At 34.1% G+C, this 18,571-nt stretch overlaps 1 protein-coding gene across 5 annotated transcripts in view; it reads right to left on the bottom strand.

The window, feature by feature from the left end:
- SSBP2 (single stranded DNA binding protein 2) overlaps positions 1 to 18,571 on the bottom strand; it is a 314,481-nt gene that overhangs the window by 194,533 nt on the left and 101,377 nt on the right. For all 5 annotated transcript variants that reach the window (XM_027545691.1, XM_027545690.1, XM_027545693.1 and 2 more), the window contains exons 3-4: positions 14,663 to 14,724; positions 8,713 to 8,797 (exon numbers count right to left, since the gene is read on the bottom strand). In XM_027545691.1, coding sequence (XP_027401492.1) covers positions 8,713 to 8,797; positions 14,663 to 14,724 — 147 coding nt within the window. The remainder of the gene's footprint in view (positions 1 to 8,712; positions 8,798 to 14,662; positions 14,725 to 18,571) is intronic.

Here is an 18,571-nt window from a genome sequence, read left to right as displayed (position 1 = left end):
ATTGTAAATCAACTATATACCAATAAAAATAAAAGAAGATTCATTTATAGCATAAGTAACTAGTTAAACCGGAGTTCCGTTTAGTAAGAAAGAGAAAATATAAGAAACTAGGAATAGGTGAAAACTGAGCTCCTCTGGTTAACACAGAGGAAGCCAAGGACCTTCTGGCAGGATTCTCTCACTCTTGCTCCTAGGCACCTGCAATGGTCCTTCCACTGCACCCCGAAGGCCAGGGAACTCAGCATGAAACCACTGCAAAAGATGACTGAGAGTTTTAAAATGCTACCATCTGTTAGCGAAGCATTGATCTTGAGTTTGATTTTTCTACTCTGGTCAAACAGGTCTTCTTACCATTCCTTAAACATCCCTAGCATTATTTCAACATCAGCCAGTTTTTCAAAAATCTCCAAAATAAATTTATGAGTTTCAAATCTCTAATAGAAAGTTTGATATGCATGCTACTTTTGAAAGAGTATCATATTTCTGTCATTTATGTTATGATGCTATTGGCAACATAATCACAGGCAGTGCAACATCTGCCTCAAAAACAGTTAATTAAGGCCTTTCCATCTTCATTTTTCCATATTCACCAGAAATTAGACTTTAATAAAATCAGTGGGAGGAAAAGGGCCTAAGATGAATCCATGAAACAACATACTTTGATGAAACAATACATTATTTTTCACAGTGAAACAAACTACGAAGTCAGATCTGCTCTGCTGTTTTACCTCTTTTCCATATTAACTTCTTCACTTATCTTTTTTTGAAATTTATGTCTATATGGTGGTTTAGTCGCTAAGTCATCTCTGACTCTTGTGACCCTATGAACTATAGCCTGCCAGGCTCCTCTGTCCATAGGATGTCCCAGGCAAGAATACTGGAGTGAGCTGTCATTTCCTTCTCTATAGGATCTCCCCGACCCAGGAATCAAACCTGGGTCTCTTGCATTGCAGGCAGATTCTTTACCAACTGAGCCACCAGCACCCTGTATCTCTCTATATAACGCAGTAAATAATTCTAAGAGATTAGGTAAAGTAGAATTCTTCCCCAATGCGTTTATAGTTTCCCTGATTGTCTTCTGTTATGCATATTTACCACTGAATGACTGAAGTAACATATTGCCCTACAGGAAATCTCAGGATCAAAAGTAACAGGGAGAATATCTGATAGCTCTTAGCAGTACTTAGATACCCCCCAGAAGCCATCCTATGCCCAAGGACGAGTTGAGAACACATACACACCTCACAGGTAAAGTGGTGAATATGATTCTTCAAATCAACACAGCTTGCACAAAAACAGAACAAAATAATCAACTTATGTTGTGCTATAAAGAATATAAGCTGGTTTATACCACTTGTATTTGGCAAGAGATATTAAACTTAATCCTACAGGAAATGAAAACAAGAGCAGAAACAGTATGGCCAATAAGAATAAGGCAAAAATTTGCAGCAACATGGATGGACCTAGAGAGTGTGATACTGAGTGAATTAAGTCAGACACAGAAGGAAAAATATCATATGACACCCTTTACATATGGGATCTAAAAAGAAATGATACAAATGAACTTACAAAACAGAAAGAGGCTCACAGACTTAAGAGAACGGACTTATGGTTGCCAGGGGGAGGATGCGGGGGGTGTAGGAACAGTTATGGAGTTTGGGATGGATATGCACACACGGCTATATTTAAAATGGATAGCCAACAATGACCTACTATATAGCACGTAGAACTCTGCTCAATGTTATGTGGCAACCTGGATGGGAGGGGAGTTTGGAGAAAATGGATACATCTATATGTATGGATGTGTCCCTTCACTGTTCACCGGAAACCATTACAACATTGTTTGTTAATCAACTATACTCCAACACAATATAAACAGTTTTAAATGTTTAAAAAGAATACAGCAAATAATGAATCTCATTACAGTGGTCCTTTGGTATCTGTGGGGAAGTGGTTCCAAGATCCCGACAGATACCAAATCAGCCCATGATCAAGTCCCTGACATAAAACAAATAAATTAAAAAAAAAAAAAAAAAAGGCACAGTACAGTTAGCCTTCCGTCTCTGCTGATGTGGAAGCTGTGTGTCCCTACCCGTTGAGCTGAACAGCTACTAGTATTGACTGACAAGTATATTTTGGCTTGATCTTTGTTTTAGGACAATTAAGGAATCATCTATTCATACTAGAGAACTACAAATATAATCCCTGTTTTGACAGTTTTTATCATCTTAATGGATTTAAAATATAACTTTATTTGTTCCTAGTCTATCAAGAACTCTAGTTTACATGTACTGTCTAGGAGAATTATGGTCCAAAGTGAGACTATTCATCCATCTGAGCATTTACTAATTATTTCTACTATATGCCAAAATTGAATATATATCAAAAGTTATGTGTATTTATTCTCCATATTCTATTTCTCTCCATATTCTTACATATCTATAAATTTTGATGAGTCTAGCAATATAATGCTATCTCTACATATATTTTAAAATGTGGTACTTCAAACTTCTTGAGAGAAGGTCTCTTTTGCCATGAGTGTGGGAACTATATGTGTTTTGTTCACCACTACATTCCCTAGAGCCATGCCTCCCAAGATTATAAAGCCTCTGCTACCTGCTCTGATTCACTTATTTCTTTACAACCTGCCATTTTATCTCAATTTGTTTCAAAATATAAAGTGGCTCTTCCTGTCTGTGTCTGGGCGGCGCGTGCGATAGAGACGCCTCGGCCGTGTCTTCAGGATGACGGAGTAAAAAAAAAAAAAAAAAAAATAAAGTGAGTAAAAGTAGCACTAAATGACCTCCTTGCAACTACGTATTCAGTTATATTAAAATAAGAAGTGATAAATACTTATTAGATAATATTTTAGTCATTCATTTATATAAACATAAAACATGATTTGAACATCTCCTGTCAGGCACCCTGCTGGACAGAAAGAATGAAAAAGATAAATAAGACAAAGTCTATTCCCTGAGGAAGTTTACAAATTATTAGAGTAAACATCCTATTACGAAAATCTAATATATAGGGACATTCAGGAGATGCACAGAGGATATTATAGGATCATGGCAAAGAATGCATCTAACTCTCTACAGTAGTTTCTACACAAGTATTTTCCTAAATAATATGTAATTATCTGTAAAAAAAAAAAAAAAGAAAACTTTCTAACATACAAAATATTCTTCTCCTATTATTTTATGTACATAGTAGGTGTTTTTATACCATTAAAAAAAACTACCCCATCTCTACAAACCTGTAACATAATTTTTTTCAGATGTTACAAACACTCTCTTAGGTAAGAATACAAAAACCAGCCACATTTTATCAACAATTATAACTCAAGCCTATCACTTTACCTAAACAGTTGAATGATTTGAAATATTTCCAGTTTACCAATTAACAGACTACTTCAATCTGTGGATATTTATTGAACATCTATTATTTGACAGACCCAGGGAAAGAATGGGTCTAATTTTCTGTGCTCTCAGAGTTCATTGTAATAATGCAATGTCATTACCATCACATTACTAAAGCAATAATATATTTTGGCTCTATCTTTGCTTTAGGACAATTAAGGAATTTTCTATCCATACCAAAGAACTAAAATTATAATCACTGTGTATGTTTTTAGTTAAAAGTTTAGTGGCATACATTGACATTTTTGCTAAATATTTTGGAAATAAATGAAAGCAGAAATAAATTATTAAACAAAACAATTCTATGTTAGGCTGTATCAGGAATAAAAATTCAGTAAACATTAATTAGCTCCACATGAAAGCATTGCCTGAAATTTCAGAGTGAAATAAAAACATACTAATGGGGAGAAAAGGAAATCTAGTCCAATAAACTTTATAAGAGAGCAGGTACTACTTATAATCATTGAAATGATGGTTTCCTTTTCAATGATAATATTGTATGTGCATAATAATAATTTTATATTTAGATAAACCTGGTTTTCACTTAGGTTAAAAACAACAGGCTAACAGGCCAAGCAAGATATCTCCAAAATAATCATCCTAAAATCTCTCTTTTCTTACAAAATAAGTTCTTAATTACTAAATTTTCCTCCAACATTTCTGATCTTATTCTGTACTCCCCTCTAGAAAAATCAACAGGTGACACACTTCATAGAATCTGTCACAGAAGAGAAAAAACAAACACAGGTTTATGTGGAAACCATCCCTACATTTTCTCCATCAGTTCTCAAGGATGAACTATAGCAATGCCTGGAAACACATTAGAAATGACGGTGCTCATTCTTTTTCTAAAGTTAATTATTATAACTGATCTAAAATCTTGTTACTTTAAAATAAAAAGTATAAGAAGCCATACAAAATAAATTTGTGGCACTATGTAATTTTATAAAGCAAACATATGGTTATTATAAAGTAACCACCGCCATCTCAGAAGCCCAGGCCACAAGCCCCATTTCTATCAGAACCCCTGTCTACCTCTCATTGTCCTGACAAATACAGTAATCATTTTCTTGTGTTTTTTACAGCTTTGTCATCCAAAAGTACATTCCTACACACTATTAACTGCTGATTTCTAAAGGTATACTTATTTTACAGTTGGTACTCCATACAGATTGTAAATAATGTTATCTTAAAATATAAATGCAAGAAGATAAAAATTTTACTCATTTAAATGCTTCCTCTCTTTTTTTTATTTTTCTCACAGTAAGTATGAACAGGGTGAATTTTTTAAAATAAAGAGATATTAATTAACACTGCATCTATAATTATTTTGCAAATAAAATGATACAACGACAAAAATCCATATTCTTAAACAGGCAATGGTTAGAAGACAAATCAAAAAAAGTTAAAAACCAAAAGTCAAAAAAATTTTCTGGGATAATTATTATCAAAAAAGTTATTAGAATTATAGAATGGCTCAAAATAACATCTATTCACTTTACCTATCTCTCTTTTAGTATGTGTATTTACCAAAAAAAAAAAGTTCTTAATGGGAAGTACTACATATGCTTATGACTATAACATGGTGACATGAAAACATATGACCACTTCAAATTTACTGGGTTTTTTTTTCTAATTTTAGAAGATTAGAACTCACTGTAAGGTGAAATTTGATCTACTTTACAGTAACTTTCTTGAATATAAAATTAACTATAGATACTTGGAAAATACAGAAATATATAGATAAAAATTAAAACCACACATAATCCCAATGTCAAAAGATAACCACTTTTAACATTTTAACTTATTTTTTAATTAAAAGGATTATTCATAATTTACATTATGCCTCCACTATATCTTTTTAAAAAGTAATTTATTCTTTCATTATCCATTCAATCTCATAGATAAGTGAAGACTATAAAATAACAGGACTTTTAAAACATATCAGAATTTACACATATCCATTCATCTTCTGATGGGCATCTAGGTTGCTTCCATGTCCTGGCTATTGAATGGATAAGAAAGCTCTGGTACATATACACAATGGAGTATTACTCAGCCATTAAAAAGAATACATTTGAATCAGTTCGAATGAGATGGATAAAACTGGAACCTATTATACAGAGTGAAGTAAGCCAGAAAGAAAAACACCAATACAGTATACTAACACATATATATGGAATTTAGAAAGATGGTAACAATAACCCTGTGTACGAGACAGCAAAAGAGACACCGATGTATAGATCAGTCTTATTGACTCTGTGGGAGAGGGAGAGGGTGGGGAGATTTGGGAGAATAGCATTGAAACATGTATAATATCATGTATGAAAAAAAAAATAAATCTGAAAATCTGTTAAAAAAAAAAAGAATTTACACATACAAGTATTTTTTTATTCTAAAAACGCAGCTAATAAATAAAATATTTTTAAGAATGTTTCTTTGAGAACTACCTTGAGTTCAGTGGGTATATATATTAATCATTATTCTAAAATGGTTCCCAATGGACTCTAATATAACAATATAACATGACAGAATTTTACCAAAATCTGTTTGTTCTTGTTCCTGTTTTTTCCCTGAGTCTTTCAAACTTCATCTACACCTTAAACATGAATCATGTTGATAATTCAGAAATTGTCTACTATTAAGAATTTAGGAAATCGCAGCCACAAAAATTACCATAAAAGTGTGCTACAGGAAACAAACATTTCTAAAAATCCAATTGCAATATAAAATTACACAAGCCAAACTCTACCTTTACAGCAACCTCCATTTAAAAAAATTGAGATGTATTACCATTAATTAGAGATGTATTTCTATTAAAGTAAATTGACTTGAAAGTGAAAGTGAAAGTGAAGTCGTGTCCGACTCTGCAACTCCATGGACTGTAGCCTACCAGGATCCTCCCTCCATGGGATTCTCCAGGCAAGAGTACTGGAATGGGTTGCCATTTCTTTCTCCAGGGGATCTTCCTGACCCAGGGATCAAACCCAGGTCTCCCACATTCCAGGCAGACGCTTTAACCTCTGAGCCACCAAAGGTATAATAAAAATTCCATCTAAGAAATCAAGTCTCTTAAAACTAATGTTTAAGATAAAATTATGAAACACCTGATAAAACGTGTGCTAACCGATAACAAATTGCAAAATCCAAATGCTGAATTTTTTCTAAACTACATTTTCTTGGGACCAAATTAAATGAGGAAGAGTTATTCTTCCTATAAAATCTACTCTAATTTCACTCCTACCTCTGGTCATTGCTTGTTTTCAAAAACCTTGAAATATTTAAGTGGGCTTCTAAAGTTAACAAGTGTGAGTACTCTCTGAAATATTGAAAAAATGCCTTATGAATGCAGAATGATTATGATGATAATGGCTAAGGCAATGACAACGGTGATTCATCTAATGCTTCCAAGAAGGAGATACTAATTAGTTCAGTGCTCCTTTTAAGGTCTCCACGGTGAATAGACGGTTGCAGCTTTCTATACGATGGGATTTTGAAAAAATGCTTATATAATTGATTTCTTAAGATGTAGATCCATAAATACTATATGTCATTTACAGCAGAACACTGGTACTCTCTAACACCATCTAGTTGTCAAAATTATGCCATTAAGGGCAGGCCAAATCTAGGCATGTCTTTCTTGATGTAAGAGACAGATGAGATGAGTATCTTACTCTAGCCAGAATCTTCACACTCTTCATGGTTGAGTCTCTGTTTTCCTTTACAGCCATTACCCCAAGGGTGAAAAAGGAGAATCAGATTGTTCAAATAAATGCCATGTCCTGGGCCCTGTCTTACCTGCCTTTTCTGCGCTTTTTCTTTATATGCAGCACCATCCCTTTTACTCACCTTGTCCCCAAGAGCTAGTGTTTAGCACACAGCAAGCTTTATGAGTACAATCAATATCCGATGAAGTAATCACAGGCAGTCTCACTTTAATCAGTTTAGTACACGTTTAAAGTATTACACAGTCCCTGTCAGATGCCCAAGATTCTCACTGAAGTTTGCATACCCTTCCTTGTGCTATGTTTGGGGTTATAATTCTGGCTATTTCCACTCTCCAGTGTAGGACTGAAGTACTTCCTTTGGAAGAAGAAGTTCCTTTTCCTTTTTGAGGCCTGGTTCTGGTTTTAAAGGGTATTTACACAGAATGATGCCACTCTTTCACCAACTAAACATGCATCCCTCTGATAAATTTTTAGGTACTTAAAATCGATATTTCCTCAGGCTCCAGGCCTAATTCCACTTCCTCTAAACTAAGGAAACTGGTTTTCCTCCATCCCAAACTCAGTCTGCGTGTCTTATGGTCAGTTCTGCAAACAGTGTTTTCCTAGCCCCTTTAAAGCACCGTCTCACTGAAACTTCCCAGGTGATCCAGAGGCTAAGATTCCGAGCTCCCACTGCAGCAGCCCCAGGTTTGATCCCTGGTCATGAAACTAGATCCCACATGCCACAACTAAGATTTAGCATGACGTAACTAAGGGATCCCACATACCACAATGAAGACTGAGGGTCCTGTAGTTCTGAAACTGAGACCCAGTGCAGTGCAGCCAAACAAATAAATTTTAAAAACAAAACAGTCTTGCCATTATTAAATGCCACTTTTCCCTGAAGAAGACCTACTCCCCCTGCCTTCCACCTTTCTTTTACAATTCTGCTTCCTTGTGCCATCAATTCTCTAAGATCACATTTATAATTCTTCTTTAAAAACACTCAATATACATCCATCACCTTGTCACAGATAGTCCACGGCCCTGAAGAACTTAACAAAAAGTTCATATTTTCATTTTTTGTCCAGACATTTTTGCTCTCTTATCTTGTATTTCCTTTAATTCACATTAAATTTACTTATGGAACTGAATTCAGTGAGTGGATATTTAGCCTTATAATAATGTAACTCAAAGTTGTAAAAAGAATAATGTAATACTTCTATATATTTTTTAATGGAAATGCAGAAGAAGAACTTTTATAACATTCTTATGATGACTTTTTTGTGGAATAATTACTACTTAATTTTTATATATAGGCAATTACACAAATCAAGCACACTTAAAGGTAAGAAACACCTCTAATAGCCTGAAGTTAGGACTACTCTCTTGCCCTAAGCTTCTTCAACAAGACTCACACATCCATTTGTGTTTCACTTTTAAAGTGATAAGCCTATTTCCCAAGAAAAAAACACTAATTCCTTAAGTACCAAAGGAAAAAAATGGAAGGTCCAATATATTTTTCAAGAACAGTGGTTAAAAACAAAACTGACAATATAGCTTGGTAAAACTGTATAGAAACTTACGTAATCATGGAAGGCTTTTGCTTCACTTGAATGTTCACATGTTTCCCGTCTTTCTGGAGCTGCACAGTAGAGATCCCAAAATACACTAAAAAAGTAATTATAGAAACATTAAGAAAATCATATAATGTCAAATGAGAGAGCAAAATTCCAGAAACAGAAGGCAAATATTCCTTACACAATATGTGTTTTCTTCTTTAGGACAAACATTTATTTGAAAGATTTAAATTCAGAGAAGTCTCTTCTTGTAGTAATAGGTATAACCTAGCCATCACTCAGAAATGCTAAGATTTTTCTGAAATGACAATAAAAAAATTAAAACTGTCATTCTTGTCTTAAGAATGACTTAAACATTTGATTGAAATAATTATAACACTTTTCACAACTTTCCCATGAAAAATAAAAGATTTTTTTAATACCAATTTAATCATTAAGGAATAAAATAACTATTTTTATAAGTGAAATTCACTTTTTCAAGATAATTTTATTATCTAACCCCAGGCCAATACCCTAACCATTAGGTCACACCTGCCAAACAAATATATTTTCTTAAAATATCCTCTGGTTTTCGTTTGTAATTACCAAGACAGGTTGGTCATTTTGAAAATTTAAAAAATCACAATTTCTTTTTTTCTTCCTATTCAAGAGCAATAAAAGCAAAACAGAACTGGTTGGGAAAAATAATTATACTGCTTACAAAACACATAGGCCCATGTTTCATAAAATTAACAATGAACATGAACAAGGGATTAAAATCAAGAAAGCAAATGTCTGAAAGTCCTAATGATAAACAAAAGCAGTTTTACTGATCAACAAATATTTTTTTACTGTACATTTCCCTCTCTAGAGAACTGCAAAGTATGCTCAGCCAAATGGTTAACGGCCTAACTTTAGGAACAGGACATATCTGAGATAGAAGCTGGCCCTGCCGCCTACTAGCTCAATTTGTTTAAACAAGAAACAATTTTCTCCTCTATAAAATGGGGCTGTTGAGAAAATTAAATTGTATAAAATAAGCACAGGGTCTTACAGTCAATATATTATTAATAATATAACACTATAATTAGCTTGCACAAAAATTTAAAATGCATACATATTGTTAAGGCAGGTCATTGGGCTGAGGGCACAGTTAACAATGGCACAATAAAGCTTGGTAAATCAAACTGGTCTCTTTGTTTTGACCTTTGAAGTCGCATTTTATCTGGATCTCTCTCCTGAGCTAGGATAGAACATTCTCTAGGCATTATAACAATTAATTCCGTAAAATAAGATTACTCTTAGAGGCAAAATATATGAAAGATTAAGTACTGACATTTATTTCCTTTTAAATTTCTACAATAAGCAAGAAATACAAAGCAAACAATAAAGACCAAATTAATTCAAATAATTTCAATTCCTAAACTAGAGTGCAAGCAGTTTAAAATTGTGCTTGGCTTTCCTATATTCCTTTTGGGATAAAAAGTATAATAATTATACACAACAAGGATACAGCTTAAAGTTTTCCACCTGGAACAGGTGTGTTATGAATTATCATGTATTGCAATTATACTTATTTTCATGTTCTTAAGGAACGTCAAAGTTCTTAAAACTAAAATTTTATAATGGCTGTCTTTAAATTGTATTTAATCACAGAATATTATATGCAATATTATGACAATGTTTCTCTTTATGGATTTAGTAAGTGGTCAAAAATTTATAAGTGCCATAATAAGGATAATAAAACAAATTACTAAAGTAGCATAACTTTATATATAGTGTTTCTAATAATCCTACATTATTAAATATATAAAAAATGTATTAAAAATATACATTATTTTCTTGAATAAAGGTAAAGAAATATATCCTTTTAAAGACATTTACCCAAAGAAGAAATACACAGTTCTACAATAATAGAGACAAGGTGAAGTCTTAACCACTGGCCTGCTAGGGAAGTTCCTAAATTATTTTTAAAACAGCATACAGGTGTTAAAAATATACTAGAAAAGACTCATAGAGTTAATATGGTCAAAAAAAGTTTTCTTATTAAGGAAGTAAAATTTGTGTCAATTTCCTTTCCAATCCTTTGTATTTAGTGGAAAATTCCAAGTTGTTGTTGTTTTTACAGTGTCTTCCCACCAAATCTTCCTTGTATTCCACATTCCTTCCCTACTCTCCAACACATTTCACTTTTTCCATACAGTCTGACCACTTCTGTTGTTTACTTTCTTCCCTTCTTATTGTGATTATACTCCTCTTTCTATCCTAGTTGTTGCCTATATTGTCTTATATTGATGTTTAGTTTAACGAATTCAAATTAATAATTAGTTATGCAATGCCTATTATAGGCAAGACATACAAGATGAGTAAGAAGTAGTCTGCCACTTACAAATATATATCATTCTAGTAAGCAGGCTAATTCCAACACACACAATTATTTTCACATGTATATTTGGTTATTCTTAGCTACACCTGATGTCATTATTAGATTCTAAGATCGTCAGAGTGCTAGCATGCTGCAAAATTTGACTTTTCCACTGCCAGGAGACAGAAACTGGATTCTTATGATGACCTTAGTTATTGGTTCATTTTTTCCTGCAATGTTATATATATTTAATTACAGGATATAAATACATGAGCCCAAAGTTATTCTAAAAGGTTTTTATATATAAAATTAAATTTAAAAGTTTCTTCCATTAAAAGTTGAAATAGGAAGTTTTAAAAAGTGTGTATTTTTAAATTATACAAATAAAAAGGGACATTAATTTCAGGGGAAAGAAGTTCCTCAGCATTTGTATCCCTGAAATCCATGGAAGAGAGCTGGGAACTTTTATTAAAGCATATTAACAGGAAACATGTTTTCAAGATGGATTTGATCACAGTGAATGTAATGAGCACGGGAGAGAGGCATAAAAATTACAACAGTACTGGGCATGATACAAACTGAAAGAAGAAAAGAAATCACAAGGGACATCATATTAGGAACAAGAAAAACATTTCCAGAAAGTAAAATCACACACTTTCCCCTAAGCCATACTAAAGGGAGAAATTTCTCTCCTCTCCAAGGCCTCTGCACCTCATTTCTCCCGTAATTTATTCTGCATTTTTGTTCATATTTATTCTCTTTCAGCATCTTCAATCTCCCTTACTCTTTTTACCTCCATCTACATACATGCTGAAATCTATGCTAAAAATAAAAATACAAAAATGCTAGGTCCTGTTCTATGTTGTTAATCCTGAAACTACTATACACATCACCACATACTTCAACTATTCTTCATAACCCTGGAGCTGGAAAAATGGAACATAACAGTCCCCTAAATTTCATGTTCACTATTCCACTGAAACTGTTCTCCCCAAGAAGATCTAAGAAAACCTTAGTTCCCAGTTCAGGAAAACTTTTTTTTTTTTAACTTATACCTGCTGCAGAATTTACTCTCTCCTTTGAACACCTTTTCTAGTTTCCATATATTATTCTTTCCTGATTCCCCTCCTTCCTCTCTAGGTATTTTCTTTTGAGGCTCCTCTTTATCTGTTTACACTTAAACGTTGACCTTCCTCAGAGTCCCAACCCCAGGCCCTGTTCTTACTTGTTACACTGTATATTACTATAATTGTGGATACACGTCATTATACATTTGCTTAAGGCCACAGAATGTACAACACCAGAAATGAACTGTAATGTAAATTATGGACTTGGAGTGATTATAGTGTGTTAATGTAGGTTCATCAGTTATAACAAGGGTACCACTCTGGTGGGGAATGTTGATTATGGGAAGGCTATACATTGTGGAAGCAGGAGTTACATGGAAAATCTCTACCTTCTCCTCAATTTTGTTATGAACTGACTGAAAACTACTCTAAAAAATGAAGTATCAATTGGGAAAAAAAAAAAAAAAAACCAAAGAGCTCTTTGAAACAACGGGAAAAAAAGTCAGGACCCTGCTGGACTTAAGGCCCATAGTCATGGTTAGCTACACACAATGATCAGAAAAGCTTAGGATCTGGGCAATGTCCTGAAAGAGGGGATCCCTAGCTTTCCATCAGTTCTCAGAGGACCCCATGACTTAAAAATCATTAAGAATCACCCATTTATATAAAGCAGGCACCTCAAAAGGTACATGTAGTAGTTTTAGGGAAGAACATTAAAAACACTGAAAACAATGTACCTTTTGCATGTGCTAGACTTAAATGAAAATAAATATGGCCTAAAATATTTATGTGCCCTTTATTTACAATTTCTTTGATATCTACAACTAAGTAAAAATTACTTAAAATACCAAAACCACAGAGAAAGAGCTCCCCTGAATCTAAGAGCCACAGAAAAAGGAAGAGCAATAGCAGATCTAAGAGCTGCACCTACTGATAAAAACGACCAAAAAAACTGAAGTCTGACAGAAGCAAAAAGCCAAAGTATTCAGTGAATTGTTATCAACCATCTACAGTACAAGGATAGGTTAGATTCATGAGGAAGGGAGTAAAAGAGAGATGGGTGCAAGAAACGGAATTAATTCTATAATGAAAAACTTAAAATCTTCATTTTGTTAGCCCACTAATCCAATATGGACAGACCTCTAACGTGGTTTCTTGTGTCACTTTATAGACATAATAGGAAACATATAAAATATAAGGGTGTCGATAAGTGGGGAACCTCAATTACATTCAGCAGTTAAGCATTTATAGTCTAGATCTAGATACCATAAAAACAGCTTATGTAAAATGAAAAACTGACTTTTAAAACATTATGTTACAAGACATCAGTCTTAAGCCCCAGGAAAAAGCACAATAGTGCTTAACTGCAATGAACCGTTATTCCAAATACAGGAAAATCTCTGAACCAAAGGCCCGCACCTGTTCCTGCCATCCGTATTGGAGACTAACAAGGGAAACCCACAATCATAACTGACCAAGTGCGGTTCCATTCACCACGGGACTTCTAGTAAAGCACGTTTTCAGGAGAGAGATTACAAAGATGATGGCATTAAGTAACAGACCAGGAAACCACATCCACGGCACTGGAAGAGAACTTTTATTTTTGTTTTTTCCTTTTAAGTATGATGCTGAGAGATGAGTGTATTAACATACTGAACAGGAAATGCTCCTAAATGAAGAAACTTTAAAAAAAAAGAAAAACCTTAGCTTGTCCATTTGAGTACCTAGACTAATGCTGCTGCAGAAAAGTCACAAACCTGGGTGTATTGGTGCTGCAATAAAATTTGCAAGTTCTGATATCAACTAGCCTTTAATACTGACTGATCATTTCTGTGTACATTCCTAGGCAGTTCTATCTCTGAATCTATCTAGAACTATTTCAAACTTTTTTAGACTATTCTGAAAATTCACCACCACCACCACCACCACCTTCAGAATCTTCAGGCTTAGATGAAGTCACAAGGGTGGGGCCCTCATGATGCAATTAGTGCCCCTACAAACACAGCCATCAGAGAGCTAGCCAGTCAGTCAGCATGTGCTTGCTCTGTCTCTCTCATTCTGATATGTGCGTGCTCTCTCTCTCTCTATCCATGTGAGGACACAGTAAGAAGGCAGCTATCTACAAGCCAGGAAGAGAGTTCTCATTAGAAACACACCATGCCTGGCAGATTGAACTCGGGACTTCTGGCCTCCAGAACTGTGAGAAAAGTAATTTCTACTGTTTAAGCCACCCAGTCTATGGTATTTTCTTATGGTAACGAGAGTTGACTAATACAAACTCATACTTAGAGCTGGAGAGTCCACATTGTTCACAATTACATCTTGACTTAATAGCAGTATCTTTAAGTTAACTACTTAATGCTGGTTTTGAGCTTGTTTTTTTTTTGTTGTTGTTTTGTTTTGTTTTTTTATAAGTGCTACCTTTCAGAAAATAACTGCAGAAAATGAAAAAGTATAAATGAGAAGCATAAAACCATAAACAGGTATGTGCAAGCCTAGTGAAATGCATCATCAATCTAATGAAAATGGAATAAAAGATACTTACCACCACCAAGAATGTAAGAATCCTGGTGGCTCCCCCAACGTGATGTTCTTTTCCCATCTTATCTAAAATGAATAAAATAGATATTAAACACTCCTAATAATACTTTCCCTACACATATGACAAAGCAATATTTTCCCTTTTAAAATATTAAGATAATATATAGGATTTTAATCATTTTCATGTTATTCTTTATCCAAGCTTTACAAATACTCATTCTATATTATAATTTGCTGACTGAATAATCTGAGAGAAGATGCCACCATTATTTTCCTGAATTTGCTTCCCACTGTGCCAGAATTTCAGAAGGTATTTCAGGATCTTAAGGCACATGAAAATCACAATTATTAACACCAATATGGAAATCAGCTATCACCACTAACCCAGACACTTGCAAGAACTTGGGCTTAATATGTACAGACTCCAAATTAAACTTGAAGGATTGAATTTTTGAATAAGTTTCTGATTTGAGAGGATGGAACTAAGAAGGCATATGTAAGAATTTTAAAAGATGGTGATATTGACTTTCCAATTATTTGTATTTCAGATGAGTTGAAGTTCACTATAAAAAAAATTTAAAACAAGGTCAATATTCTCAAAATTAAAAGTTCTGATTAAATGCTTTTTACAAATTAAATTTAAAAATTGCAAAGCTGAGTGTGTATTTATTCAGTGCCTTTTCTAAGCACTGGATAGCATTAAGAAGAAAAGATGAAAATCTTTGCATTCGAGGAGATTACATTTTAGTAGGAAGGATTGCTGTTGTTCAGTTGCTAAGTCGTGTCTGACTCTTTGCGACCCCATGGACTAGCCTGCCAAGCACCTCTGCCCATGGGATTTCCCAGGCAAGAATACTGGAGTGGGTGGTTACTTCCTTCTCCACAGGATCTTTCTGACCCAAGGACTGAACCCACATCTCCTGCATTGCAGGTGGATTCTTCACCATTAAGGAGAAGCTCAGTAGGGAAAACGGACCATAACAAACAAACGCCCCTGCCCCACACTCCGCCCCAGAAAAGACTGCATTTATACTAGAAGGTGACAAATGCTATGGAGGAAAATAAAGCAGTGAAGGAGGATAAAGAGAACAGACAAACTGTAAGAAGTTATAATGTTAGCTAAGGTGATCCAGCTTCAAGAACAACCCACCCTTATATTTAAGTATAGGTTTTAGTTTTTTAAATAACTAAAAAATAATTTAACAATACTCCAATCAGTAAAATGTGCCCATTGGCCCTTACCACTACGAGGAAGCAAACAACTATAAACACTGATTCAAAGAATTCTTTCCATCACCTACTATGGAAGAAGTTATCCCAACAGGATAAAAAAACAAAAATATTTTAAAATAAAAACTCACAACGTGATTCTAAATGTTAAAACACACACACACAAAAAAACCCTCTTTAAGGAAGAGATGTTAAAACTTAAGCATAATTAAAATCGCTGAAACTGACAGCATTTTTACAGTGCTTATGCACACAAAGTATAAATCAATGAAAACTCTGATGTAAAAAAGTTATTTGCTCTCAAATACCAGAGAAATTCTCTGAAGATTAGAAAATTATGCATGTGATAGCCATTTTAAGAGATAAAGTGAAACTCTAAGAGTTAATCAACTTAAATTTATAAAGCATAAACATAAACAATGAACCAGAACATGTTATATAAATGGAAGCCAGACCCTAACTTGAATTCTCCAAAGTAGTAACATTCAAAATTTTTTAAAAATCTATGCTACCTTTTATCTGAAAATTTCAGGTGATTAGTATTTTATCTTTTTTGGTTCATGAAAAATAAGAAATGGTACTTAATGTGTCTTATGAGAAATAAAGCTCTGACATCCTGCTGAAGTTATAATTTAGTCAAAAACCTGTGTCTCATCTTTTCTCTCAATCTTTTCTCTTACCATCTTTTCCCAAGTCCATGTCTTCTTGAAAGGGCATAATGATGCACCTCACAGATGTGCCCCAGACATACCAATATTCCTAATCCCTGGAATCATCCTAAGCATATAAACAGGAAGTTTTTCAAAGTACAGTCTTTACGTTTCATCTCAGCTCATCTTGACTTTACTTAACACAACTGTGAAATACTTAAAAGGAGAATGTGAGATGACTTTATGAAGAGTCAAAGTGGCATGACTAGGTCTGAATGACAGACTGTGCTAGAGGTTATTAGACTCACGGTCTAACAAGAGTCCTGCTCCACCACATCACCAACTAAGCAGTCACTTTCTTGTACTTTCACAACTTCCACAGCCAGTCATCAGATGTTTCAGGAGATAAGGTACTCTAGGAAAACACCTATATGATTTATATTTGATATGGTCTTCTGTAAGAGGAAGTCTGAAGATAATGTATTTGTATTTTAAACAGTATGACATCTTATTACTCCTAAGAGAAACAAAATGTTTCATAAACATCATCTCTTTCATCCTCAAAATATTATTTTCTATATCATGAGTGAAGTTCACCTTTCTCACTTTATTATTATTTTTTTTATATTTCCTATCTCCTTTATTAAATGATGCCTTTTCCCCTCGAAGCAAGCCCATTAAAACTGTAAAGCATTTCCATTTAAGAGGAAGCTTATGGCTAACAATCTTTTGCAAATTACTCAATCAGAGAATTCCAGGGTGTTTCTCCAGGAAAATATTTTCTTCCCTGTCCACGTTAGAGTGATGCTCTGCTACAGGTGTTGCTGAGGTTACAGAAACTTGGACAGAATTTAGAATGTAAACAAGCCATGTCAGCACATGAATGTGAAAGAAGTAAAATGTCATGTAAAAAAATGGGAGGGAAAAAAGAAAAACCATTGTGCTCCACACAGTTTAGAAAGGGTACTCAGTTCCATTTATGGTGCTAAAGAGCCCCAATTCCTAGTTCCAAATTCCATGTTTAAAATCTGAAACCTCAGCTTCTAAGCTAGGAAAATTATACCCAGCAGAAATAACAAATCTCAGGAGCTTGCAAAGCTCCAAAGTAACCTTGGTTACTGTTATTTTTTATTGATATTTAAGATACCAGAAGTATAATCTAAAGGGCCTCCTTTCTTACTTCCATCATGTTGCAATAACAAAACACTGAGACAATGACCAAAACCTAGAAAGATATGTGACATTTCTTTCTAAACTATTCAAACACATCAAAGCCAGAAGCCTTAGTTGTTTTAATATGGAGAAATGCAAAAGCACTAAAAAGTCAAAACTATAGTATTCCAACTAGTGCCACTACCAATGAAAAAATTACAAGAAGTAGGCTACTCTGACCATAATGAGTTATTTGGTGAAATACTGAACTTGAAAGGGGACATTACATTTGAAATTATCCTTTTATGTGGAGAATTCTGACCCTGAAAGACCTGGGAGCTTCCTTAAAGTTATGTTCTGACTAAATATTATATGCTTGATTTAAAGAAAAAAAATTAATGTAATTTAACTTGCATCTAATCTCTTTTCACTGTCATTCATTAATCAACTCTGAAACAATATTAGAGGTAAAGGTTTACTATAAATGTTTTAACAGTCTTTGCCTCTGCTTTTTAACTTGGCCTTCCCAATACTTTCAGTCTACTACTGCAAGTCTTAGCTTTGATTACCTTCTATATCATGAGTGAAGTTCACCTTTCTCACTTTAAATTGCAAGTCTGTGGAAGAAACAGCTAAAACTTTGGTCAAACATATTTAAGTTAACACAAAAGTCATCCTTTCACAGTTATTCAGGGAACAACAACCAATGTGCAAGCTATTTACGAAGAGGAGATGGTTCTACACAGGAATATGTTTCCATAGTGAATGGTAGTCTTTTGCCTCCAAACTAATTACTATTCTGGTTACATGCGTGCTTAGTCGTGTCCAACTCTTTGTGACCCCATGGGCTGTAACCCGCCAGGCTCCTCTGTCTATGGGAT

The sequence above is a fragment of the Bos indicus x Bos taurus genome, chromosome 7 (genome assembly GCF_003369695.1).
Source record: "Bos indicus x Bos taurus breed Angus x Brahman F1 hybrid chromosome 7, Bos_hybrid_MaternalHap_v2.0, whole genome shotgun sequence".
NCBI classification, from domain to species: Eukaryota; Metazoa; Chordata; class Mammalia; order Artiodactyla; family Bovidae; genus Bos; species Bos indicus x Bos taurus.
This window is presented reverse-complemented; position numbering and strand designations above follow the sequence as displayed.